The sequence below is a fragment of the Chaetodon trifascialis genome, chromosome 11 (genome assembly GCF_039877785.1).
Source record: "Chaetodon trifascialis isolate fChaTrf1 chromosome 11, fChaTrf1.hap1, whole genome shotgun sequence".
Classification (NCBI taxonomy): Eukaryota; Metazoa; Chordata; class Actinopteri; order Chaetodontiformes; family Chaetodontidae; genus Chaetodon; species Chaetodon trifascialis.
The window spans coordinates 27,769,497-27,781,623 of record NC_092066.1 but is presented as its reverse complement, the minus strand read 5'-3'; the positions used below and the strand labels follow the sequence as shown (position 1 = coordinate 27,781,623).

The following is a 12,127-nucleotide window of genomic DNA, read 5'->3' as shown; positions in this document are numbered from 1 at the left end:
CTTGTGCACTTCCTCTGTCAATATCTCCCTGTTAATCTGTGGCCCAGTTTTCAGAATTGTCAAGAATTGTCTAAAACAGTGTTTCTCAATTCCGGTCCTCGGGCCCCACTGCCCTGCATGTTTTAGATGTTTCCTGCTCCAACACACCTGATTCAAATGAGTGGCTCATTATCAGGCCACTGCAGAGTTTGATGACAAGCTGATCATTTGAATCAGGTGTGGTGGAGGAGGGAAACATCTAAAACATGCAGGACTGTGGGGCCTGAGGACCGGAATGGAGAAACATTGGTCTAAGAAATGGAGGATATGCAATGAGTTATTTGGTGGCTCTGAACTATAAAGGGTAGTATAGAATTGTTGTTGGGTTTTTTTTCCCCTGCCGCTCTATAAATTTCAGGAATAGACATTGCATATTGGCATAGTGATAATGGGTTCAATGACATAAAATTTGACAGTCTTCTTGTTCCTTCAATTAATTAACAGATAAAATTGTGGATTGTAGATGGTGAGGCACAAGCATTGTGTCTGTATCTTTGCTCGATAAAAACCTTTTTGATTAACAAAATACATCTCTTAAATGGATGGATGAACCCATCAATGTCTCTCATTAAGCTGAGAACTCAGTTTCTTCTGTTTAGGAGGGTTTGTGTCAGTGAAGTCTGTTTTAAAACTGCATGTACATTCTTTCCTCCTTCACACCCTCTTTTCCTTGTGGGTCTCTCTTCCACCAGAATTGTGGAGAATGGTCAGGAGCGGGTGGAGGTGGAAGAGGATGGGCAGCTGCGGTCATTAACCATTAACGGTAAGGAGCAGCTGCTGCGGCTGGAACACAAGTAAAGACGGAAGCATCCTCTACTGAAGGGGTGTTACCTCAGCACAAACATACCAACAAACTTGAGCTTGAAACAGAAGGGGAAAAAGCTACACAACAATGTAATAATAGTGCTCTACTGTTGTTTTGATGTACATACTTAGGTTATGTTTATTTCCCCTCATGTCCTCTCCCTGTTGACTCTCATTTATAATTCAAATCACAGGATTTGAACGCAGATTTTTCTATGCATTCTGTTCATGTATTTCTGAATTGGAGCTGTCCTTACATGTTGGCTCAGGGTGGTTTTATTGTTTTAGTGTTTGGGACCTAAGTGTTGTTCTGATGTATATGACCAGACACCCTCGCCCCTTCCAGTACTTTCTGTATACACTTCACTGCGTGTCAGTCTGTCTGCAGACAGTACAAACAGTGTGTTCAGAAAACAAGCATGACTTTTTCATCTGAAAGTTCTAAAACATGTTGAATTTGATTTTAAAAAGTGGCTAGGAATAACTGATCTCCCCCATCTGTTTACTGCTGTCTAAACTCTTCATAGTCTTTTTTTTTTTTTTTTTTTTTTTTAAATATAATGCTGTTAAGATGAGTTATGCAATTTTATATGTTATAATACCAATGTGTTTTTGTTTATTTAATAATGCATGTACACCTGTTGATGTTAAGTCTTAAAGTTGCTTTATGGTGCACGAATATTGGAAGGCATTCAATTGCCCTGATTCCAAAAAAGTTGGGACACTGTGTAAAACAAATAAAAACAGAATGCAGTCATTTGCAAATAAGCTGTATTTACCAATGTGTTGTCTTCCGGAGCCTATGTAGTAATATCCTTTATTCATGTGTTTCACAAAGTTGTGAACCTTAGTGGTTAACCTTGCTTGCCAGGATGCCCTTTTCATCATACAATCATACGATCACCTGTACCAATGAACTTGTGGAATGTGTTTTTTCCTGAACTTTCTCAGTCTTTTGTTCACCCTGTCACAACAAATTCAGAATAAGCATATATTGACAAAAATCTATCAAGTTGATGAAGTAAAACATTAACGATATTTTCTTTGTACTGTTTTCGAAGTATATGTCAAAAGGTTTAGCAAGTAATCGCATTCTGTCTGTATGTTTTTCACAGTGTCCGTTCTTTTTTTTTGTTTTTTTGCAACTTTTTTGCAATCAGAGTTAATAAATGATAATATGGAAGAAATTTTGTGTATTTTGTAAACCAGTAAAGCTGATTTTCATCCTGTTTTCAGGATGCTGAAATCTTGGCTGATCTCTGTGCTGTTGATTGTTATTGAGGTAGAAAAACAGTTATGTTCCAGCCATCAATGTCAAGAGCGTAAACATGGGTAGTAACCAGGGTGTCAGTGCTCACAATTACATTAAATTTCACTTTGTCAGATTTGTTAGAAATGTGTCTTGAATGACAAGGTGGTGTTTCATAGACATACCAAAACATTACAAACCAAAATTTGTATTACAGTGATATATTAAAAACAAACAAAAAAAATTGTCCCCCTGCAGTGCACTCTGTTTCATTACTTGCTTCCACCTTTAGTGCCTTACCCACACAGGTACACACGCCCTGCATTACATCACATCCTCTGTGTAGATTTACCCCTGGCCCACTAAGAGCCCAGATTCTGGTTTTACTGACTGAGGAATGAAAGACTTCTGTTACAATCTGTCATTCTAACAAATTAAACATTGTACGGGTCTGTTGTGGTATGTAGTGCCGAAGAGAAAATGTCAATATGCCAATATATCAGAACTTCATGTGTTTTAGATGTCAGTTTTGCAATCATCTTTATAAACTGCAACCCTGAGGTTTTCCTCAATTAGTAACAATCACAGTTTATCTGAATTAGTATCATCCTATCCCAGGGTGTCTGGAGTTCAGTGTAGAAAACACCACTGTCCTTGATGTGGTTCACCATCTGTTCAGGAAGCCCCATTGTGCAGACATTCAGGGCACTGGACAGACACACTGTGCTGAAAAGGTCCATCTGACAATAATTTAAGGTTCTCTGGGAGGAGTTTGTTAACTTCCTGTGACTCCGACCATAATTAGCATTGGAAAGTGGATAGGTGTGGATTGCTATGAGGTGTCTTGTTGAATTTACATATTGCTAAACAACTGCATATACTACAGTAACTACAGAGTGTTTATTAAAGGGTACAGTATGTATGAAACATTACTTTTCTCACTTATCACAAACTTACTTAACTTACATTTTCTGTCATGTCTAGTCAGATTTATTTGTGGCATGATGTCGCCAAATGATATCCTGTGGAATCTGGACATCTTTCTTTGCCTGGTTTCAGATGTGGAAAAACTGCCCACAGCTCCAATTTTTTCAGTGATTCTAATAATATGAAGACAATTGCAGTCTGACTATTAGAACAGAGGTTAGTAACACAAAAGAGTCAGTGGAGTCTCAGGCCTGAGACTTCAGCTTAATTCTCTCCTCACAAGCGAAGCTGAAAATATGCTAAGAACGCAAGCTAGATATTAAGAGAGTGGTGCAAGATGCACAAAATTTTTAGCTTGGAAATTGGAAAACGATAAAAGTAGGAATGTATCCACATCTTGGAAAAGATAAGCATGGTAATCTGGTGTGAAATGATTAAGAAATCAGTTTTATTTTTATAGATTATTATGAAAAGCTGTATCAATCAGAATCAACTGCTTCTGGTCAGGTATCTCCTAACCAGAATGGGGAGCTTTTTCTCAAGTATATTCAACAGTCTTCTGTTAGTGCTGAGGAGAGAAGGCTCCTGGAAAATGACATAACTGTTTCATTCGCTAATCCAGCTATTCATCAAATGGCCACTGGAAAGCCACCTGGTCATGATGGTCTCTCTCAAGATTTCTATGCTTTGTCATGATAAACTCACTCCTCTGCGTTTTTGCTCATTATAATCATTTTTCAAAAAGAGAATCATTTTCTGCAATCTCTAATACAGCGTCAACATTTTGGATTCCTAAAAAAAATAAAGACCACAGTTTATGTGAGAGCTGGCCCCCTCTATCAATAGTGAAAGTCTTGGCTGAGGTATTAACAAATAGATTGGAGAAGGTGATATGTAACCAAATGCATGCTTATCAGCTTGAGTGCATAAGAAATTGTATGGTGCTGATAATGCCAAGCATTTATGCAATATAAAAATGTTACACAGGTATCTCCCCCAGTCCTACCATATTGTCTTTAGATGTCGAGAAGAAAACCTGTGACAGGGTAGAGTGGGGATATGTACTCAACATTTTGAATTCTTACAGATTTTGTTCCATATATATCAGAATTGTGAGAATCATATATTCAGGTATTATGCCTCAGTTATCACAAATGGTCAGGCATCCCCAGGTTTTAAACTCAATAGTGGGATTAGACATGGGGGTTTGGCTCTTCTCCTTTGCTATTCTGGCCCTTGAATGCATTACTATTGCTATAAGAGATGATGAAAATATACATAGTGACAAGGTTCACAAGATTGCTTTGCATCTAGATGATGATATCTTGTTCAATACCCAGCCACAGCAATTAATCAAGAGAGTGTCCAGAGCAATACAGTGTTTCTCTTCTTTCTCTGGTTATAAAGTGAATTGTTCAAATTGTTCAGAGGTCCTTCTTCTTTCTGAACTGTCAACTACAGCCTCCATAATAAGTTCTCACAAAATGGCATATAGCTTAACATTGTTAATTAATCTTTATATGGGATGGGGGGAAAAGCAGGCTTGAAACTCTGCAAACATTAAAGACAAAGGAGGATTCAACATTCATTGTTCAATATTCAGTTTTATCATTGGGCATTCAGTATGCATACAGTTCTGAAGACAATTCTTTTAGTTTAGTCAGCCTAAACCACCTGTGACAGTTTGAGATGCAATCTTCATGTCCAGTCAGTTAAAACAGTGTTTTGTTTTTTACCTAACAACGCACTGAAGGTCTTCACATTGATGTCTAAGTAAGTATTGTATCTGGAAGAAGTTACATAGCTATACTGAAGAACCTGTGACACAGTCCCCATGGATGCAGACTTGGGATAAGCCATCAGTGGTGATGGGGGGAAACCTATTAGATGGCACAATTCATATGTGAGGAAGATTGACAAAGAAGGTGATCTTTATAATGACAAAGGGTTTAAGTCATTTGCAGATATTAACTCAGAAGTCTCTTCAGAACAAATACCTCTGTGGACGTACCTCCAATTGAGGAGTGCAGTCATTGCTTTTAGGAATCAAGCTAATGCACCGCTCAAGTCCCCTATTGGGATGAATGTTAACTAGAAAGAGATATGTATATCAATTAAACACAAACATTATAAATAAATAATAAACTATATAAAGAAGTTAACAGGTGTTGCAGTGCCTCTGTGTGGCTGACAAAAGCAGTTAAGATTAAGATTTCCTTTATTCGTCACAATTATTACACACAACATGCAGAGTTAGGAGGAAACTACACACACCATGCATTTGTGAAATTCTGTCTCCGCTTTTGACCCATCCATGGTCAGTCCTTCCTCCACGGCAGACCGGGAGCGGTGGGCTGCCAATCGACCGGTGCCCGGGGACCAGTTCCATTGTTGTCACCATTGGTCAGGTGGTGATCTTCTTGCGTGTTTTTAGTGGGGGTATTTTTATGGAGGATACCTCAGGTGAACACGGGGAGAACATGCAAACTCCACACAGAAAGGCCCTTTTTTCCTCGAGCAGCAGGCACCGAAAGACATGGTGGAGGACACGCCCCCAGCAGGATTCGAACCGGGACCTTCTAGCTGTGAGATGACTGTGTTTCCACCGTTCCACCATACCACCAAAAGTTGAATTTGAAATTGTCATTATGCACTATAGCACTATGCACTACTTTACATAAAAAACACGTTTAGTGGGGTATCTAGAGGACTATGAACTGCAATGTCTCTGGATTGGACTCTGGGTGCAGAAACACTTTCAGAGATCAGTTACTGAGCCACAGTAACTTTGACTTAGTCTGGATGGAGAGTAAAACATGCAAGGCAGGTGGGATAGGAAGGGCTACTGTAAAATCAACTTTGTGTCTTAATTAAATATGTCATCATAGTAGGCATACCCCCCATATTATATCCCCCTCCCTCTGCCACACAAGTACAACGTGTCTGCATGTTTAAACATGCCACTAAATGGTTACTGAAGTTACAGGGGCAACCAAATGAAGTCTGTACTTTTTTTTTTCTTCAAATTTTTCACATTGTAAATGTGCATTTCAGACAGTGAGCCATGATAAACAGATAAATAAACAGGTTTTTCAGGCAAAATCATTGTTTCTTTATCCGATGATGACATCATTGTTCCTACGGAGGTTGAGTGCACGTGCAGTATTATCCTTACTGAGGGCCCTTACAGACTTGAAATTAAGAGAAAAAGAATGTGACCAGCAGAGGAGCCGAGCAGCCTGTAGTTCAGTGGAAAGAAGCTGTTGATCTGGAGCTGTCCTTGGTGCTGAACGCCTCAATCCAATTACCTCGCTCTCCCTCTGTCTCTTTCTCTCCCTCTCTCCCCCTTTCCTCCCCCCTGCTCGCTCCCTATCTCTGTCTTTCTCAGTGTCCGTGTCCTCCCCCCCCCCCCAGCCTATCTCATCCCTTTATTCTCTCTTCCTTGGGGCTGGTAGCTCTCCGGGCCATCCGGTTCACGCTTCTCTTTCTGTATCTAATGTGTGTGTTTCCTCGTGGCGCTCAGCAGAGCAGACATACATTCTGGGACATTCCTCTCCTGCACTGACAGTTTTTTTTGTTTGTTTGTTTTTTTTCCCCCTTCAACATGTGGATCTGCAGCAGTCTGTGTGCTCTCGGGCTTCATGAATCAGCAGTCAAAGTGGAGGCGAAGCAGCTGAAATAACTAACTGGATGCTATGGTGGGACCTCCTGGCAGTGCAAGAGTTCGGCTTTCCGAAATATCATCGGTTAACACAGAGGTGGGCTACATGGAAATTATTTTACTGAATAGACTGTTTAATATATTTAAAAATATAGACTTTAAAAATGATGGTAAGCTACTATTGATTACATTAATTGGAGGAAATCAAATATAACAGTCAACAAAGTGATGTGTGTTCGTCCAGATATTATTTATATCCACTTTCTGTCCACCTTGTACTTTTTGAACTTGTACTTATACACTTAGGTGTATAATCACAGGTTAAGCCTGAGTCGCCTTTATCTCTTGACAATGAACTGGACGCATTCACTTTGGGCTTTTATTCTGGTTTGTATGTCCACGATTCCACCTGTCTCTGCAGTTCATTAGGTCTAGTTTGAAAAAGAAAGTGGAGAGAACAAACTAATGTCAGCTATCTCACCTGTTACAATAGTTTTAATTGCAATCCAGTGAATCTCAGTTTAATAATCCCAAGATACAAACTGTAAAGTCAGTTTATTAATATAACTGTTTGTAATTTGTTTGTAATTCATTTCTGGAGGGGAAAGACTAGATTAGATTGATTTTTTAGTATTGACGCAGCAGCTTCTTTCCTTACGTAGCCATGTGTCCCATGAGTGTCCCAGGAGAAGATAGACGGTCTATAATTAACTAAGGCAGACTTGATCCAAGGGAGACGAAGCCTAATGCCACTACTGGGATTTGTGGAACTCCATTACACAATCAGATAAAGGTTCCACAGTCAGAGGGCTTCTAATGGCAACATAAGCCTTTATAGTCCAACAGGAAAAAGGCTTCCGAGAAAAAAAAAAAATGCATTTAGGTTCCATTCATTCTCAGACAGTGGATTAAAATTCCAAATTGGTATACATTACATAAGAAGACCCAGACAGACATAAAGTTTCATTATTCAGTGATTTAATGAAAGGATTCTTGATAATTAAACATACCAAAGTTTCCTAGGTACTGATGAATCTCCAGGGTTTAACAGGGCTTCCAGATATTGCAATGTATCACATCTATAATATTTCCAACCATAATGTGGATAGAATATGGCTTTCTAATGTAAATACTCAGATTTGTAATTTTGATTTGGTCTTCTACTGACTGAACCAAAGTAATTTACTGCAGATGAATATCTCTATAAAGAATTACCTATCTGTGTCACTCTCTAAACATGCAGGTTATGACCTTATGGCCTTGCTAATGATATTTTAGGAAATTAGTAGATTTGACCTATCCAGTGCCACCCAATCCCTAGCTCTGCTTCTTTTAAACATTCTGCAGGCATGGTCAGATTAACCTGCAAGAGGACTCCAAGGCAAAAACGAGCTGCTAGGCCCATACTGACACTTTCTTCCTCACCCTGCATTGGGTGTTGTAGTAGAGAAAACCAAGTTATCGAGGTGCCCCTGAAAGCGTTTCTTCTGATTTGATTGAAAATTAGTTTAGAAATACACAGCACTCGAACACAATAACAACTGATCTGTGGTCTCATTCATAAAGCAGTGCATACTAAAAATGTACATGGCACATATAGTGGAGAAAGTAAGTATTGAATGCATCAACATTTTTGTCAGTAAACTTATTTCTAATGGGGCTATTGAAATGAATTTTTCACCAGATGTCAGTAACAGCCCAAGTAATCCACAAATACAAAGACACCAAAACAAGTAAGTCCATAAATTAAGTTATGTGAGATAAAGTGGAATGACACGGGCAAAAGGTATTGAACATGCAAAATTAAAAATGATTTAATACTTGGTAGAAAAGCCTCTGTTGGTAATGACAGCTTCAAGGTGCCTCCTGTATGAAGAAACTAGTTGCATGCATTGCTCAGGTGTGATTTTGGCCCATTCTTCTACACACACTTTCTTTAGATCTTGAAGGTTCCTGGGACCTCTTCTATGAACTCTGATCTTCAGTTCTTTCCATGGATTTTCAATCAGATTTAAGTTGGGTGATCGACTGGGCCACTCTAGTAGCTTTAATTTCTTTCTCTGAAACCAACTGAGAGTTTTCTTGGCTGTGTGCTTGGGATCAAGAGCTTGGTCTGTACCAGCTCTATATGGAAAGTGTCCTGAGACAACTTCTGTTGTGATTTGGCGCTATACAAATAAAATTGAATTGAATTGATCATTGTCTTGCTAAAATGTCCACCCTCACTTCAGCTTCAGCATCATGGTGGATGGCAGCAGATTATTATCAAGAATGTCTCTGTACATTACTCTGTTCATTCTTCCCTCAATTACATGAAGTCTGCCAGTACCATGTGCTGAAAAACAACCCCACACCATGATGTTCCCACCTCCAAAGTTCACTGTTGGTATGGTGTTTTTGGGGTGATGTGCAGTGCCATTTCTGGTGTGTGCTGTGACATTCAAAAAGTTCAATTTCAGTCTCATCTAGGGTTGCCACCTTTCAGAAATGAAAATAGGGGACGCCCACCACAGCTCCTTGGGGCCATGACCACCACGACCCGACTCCCGTGGGGTGGGGCGCCCGCAGCAGTGGTATGTTTTATTTTGTGCCACTGTTTTTAAAGCAATTGGTCATACTTAAAGCTTGAAATGCTTTATTACCAGTGAACACATTCTTTATTGTGCAACATTGTTGCATATAAAATGCTGTTAATTAGGCTACATAAAGCCGTAATTACATCCCTATTTAACATACAATGAGGAAAATATATAACAAAGTGCCATACGCACACAATTTAGTAATTGCACAATCAATTAACCTAGTTAATGAGATAGGTCAGATGAGGTCATCCAAACAGTTAAACCACGTATAATAATAAAAGAATTTATGTAATGATCACTGAACACTGTATTCCTCAAAAATATAAACATTGTGACATAGATTACACAGAAAGCTCTACAAACATTTTTAGTCTAGGAAATGTATATTTAAAAAATATATGTTTTCTCTTAACAATATTTATTTATTAACTGTTAATCCATTAATATGATTTGTTTTTTAAATGGCCATTTATATTGGCTAATACTGCTGTATATTAAATAAATGATCATTCATTCGACTTTAAAAACTCAACATCCTAAACAATCAACCAAACCACAATAGTCTAATAGTAATCATCTCCACTGACGCCGTCCAGCCAAGGATGTGCCTCTTCCCACTCATGTCTGTACTTTTGCAAGCGTTTTCACTTTTGAGGACGTGGTGGAGTATCGGGTGTAGTGGACATTTTTAAAAGGCACGGGTGTTGTGAGCAGCGCCGGTGTGTGATGTCTGTCTCCAGGCAACCGTGACAGCAACACACGCAGGCAGCCAGGCACAGACACACAACGGGGGTCCTGTGTAGATCCCGCCACGACAATTTTACTGGCCTTAGTATTTCCTGTGTTTTATTTTGTTCATTATTGTTAGATTTAGTGTTGATGTGTGTGTGACAGACATGTGTATTGGACATTTGTGAAAATATGGAACAAATCCATATTGAACCAATACGGGACGCAACTTTTAATTGTCAATTAAAGGACGATTCCATATTTTACGGGTTCTTTTACATGTTCTTTCTTCAGGAGTGGAGTCTTGTGTGGTGAGTGTGCATAGAGGTCATGGTGGTTGAGGGCATTACTTATTGTGGTCTTTGAAACAAGTGTACCTGCTGATTCCAGGACTTTCTGAAGCTCCCCACGAGTGGTCCTTGGCTCTTGAACAACTCTTACGATTATTCTTTTGAGTCCTCTATCAGAAATCTTGTGAGGACCACCTGGTTGTGGCTGGTTTAAGGTGAAATAATGTTCTTTCAATTTCCGGATAATGGCCCCAACGGTGCTCACTGGAATGTTCAGAAGTTTAGAAATGTGTCTGTAACCAATGCCATCACTATGTTTCGCAACAATGAGGTTGCAAAGGTATTGCGAGAGCTCTTTGCTTTTACCTATGATGAGATGTTTCCTGTGTGATGCCTTGGAAATGAGAAACCTTTTTATAGACCATCAATGAGGACTTGTCTTAGGGGACAGGATTGCATTCTACAGATTTCAGCTGTTTTCTCAGCTTTCCATGCATTTTTGCACCTCCTCTGCCTCGTGTTCAATACTTGTGTCATTCCACTTTATTTCACATAATTTATAGACTTATTTGTTTTGATTTATTTGTATTTGTGGATTACTTGGGTTGTTACTGACATCTGGTAAAAAATTCATTGTATAGCGCTTTTCTAGTCTGACAACCACTCAAAGTTTTACAACTGAAGTCTGCATTCACCCATGGCAGCTACTGCAGTGTCTTCAGTGTGAGACAGCATAGTCATGTTCACTGCAGCAAATTTACACACAAAACCAAGGTTAAATAACATCCAAAACTGTACTTGGTGATATGTGTAGTATCAGAAGATATTATTGAAAACTGTTGATGCTCTGTTGCAGTTCTTTAATACTATTCATGTAATTGCAGATGATGATAATTTAATCAGTTAGCCTTCAGCACTTTTTCTCTGTGCTCCAGGCATGGGGATGTGATGACTTTGATTTAAGATTTGAGTTTGTTTATATCTTTAACAATTTAAAGGTGCTTATGGAAATTATGGCTCACTACAAGCCCAAACACAAATATGTTTATGGTAATGTGAATCTATAATAAACATTTGATATGAGGTGAAATTAAATTTGTGTTAACCATGTATATATAACAATTCCTCTCACATTTAATTTTTGGAACCTCACCATTTGTTTTGGCATTTTCCCCTGTCTCCAAAATGTTCCTACCCATGGGACAGAGTTCACATACAGGTGCTCACATTCCTCCATCTGGTTTTATAGATCACACTTTTTGGTTGGAAATGGCGTATGCCTCCTTCAGATGTCGTTCTGAGTTCACGCAACAGTTATGTTATCCATTTATTTTTGGGTGGTGTGATACATAACTTTTTATGAGTAAGACATGAATTTTGTCTTTTTGGTTAAAAAATATGTCAGTTTGGACAAAATGAATGTATTGTAATACACTGAGAATGCAGGAGATGAGGATTATAAGTGGCCTAGCAACTCATTTGTTCCTTGAGGCCGCCTAGCAAGTTCTTCTGGTCATGATGACACAGGGATGGTTTGTTTTTTTTGTCTACTTTACATTAAATGTATGTCATTGCTTTTATAAATGTTGATAGTAGCACATCTTGTGGTCATTGAAAAGGTTGTACAGCTCATTTAGGAGAATTACATAATTTAATTTACTCTGGTCAGATTTGTATAATGTATAGAGTCTTGTTTTCCCAGCCATGGATCTATACAGGAGTTCAGTGGTCTGAACACAGCCAGGTGAGCGTGGTTGGCCTGGGCAAGCTTCTGACCACCATCATCTGATTGAGCCGCACGAGTTCCAGATACTCACACACACCACTCCAACTTCTGATTGAGGTG

At 38.9% G+C, this 12,127-nt stretch overlaps 1 protein-coding gene across 2 annotated transcripts in view; it reads left to right on the top strand.

Moving 5' to 3' along the window:
* The window catches only part of LOC139339152 (dnaJ homolog subfamily B member 6-like), a 42,539-nt gene extending 30,449 nt beyond the window's left edge, over nucleotides 1-12,090 (top strand). Inside the window, exons 8-10 of one of the 2 annotated variants that reach the window (XR_011602648.1) lie at nucleotides 732-802; nucleotides 6,638-6,777; nucleotides 11,984-12,090. Coding sequence is in view for 1 of the 2 variants with exons in the window: in XM_070974643.1 (XP_070830744.1) it covers nucleotides 732-837 (106 nt within the window). In the remaining variant the exon portion in view is untranslated. Of the gene's footprint in view, nucleotides 1-731; nucleotides 1,384-6,637; nucleotides 6,778-11,983 lie in introns of those variants that run through there. The other variant, XM_070974643.1, reaches the window with a different exon arrangement.
* Nucleotides 12,091-12,127: the final 37 nt, after the last annotated feature.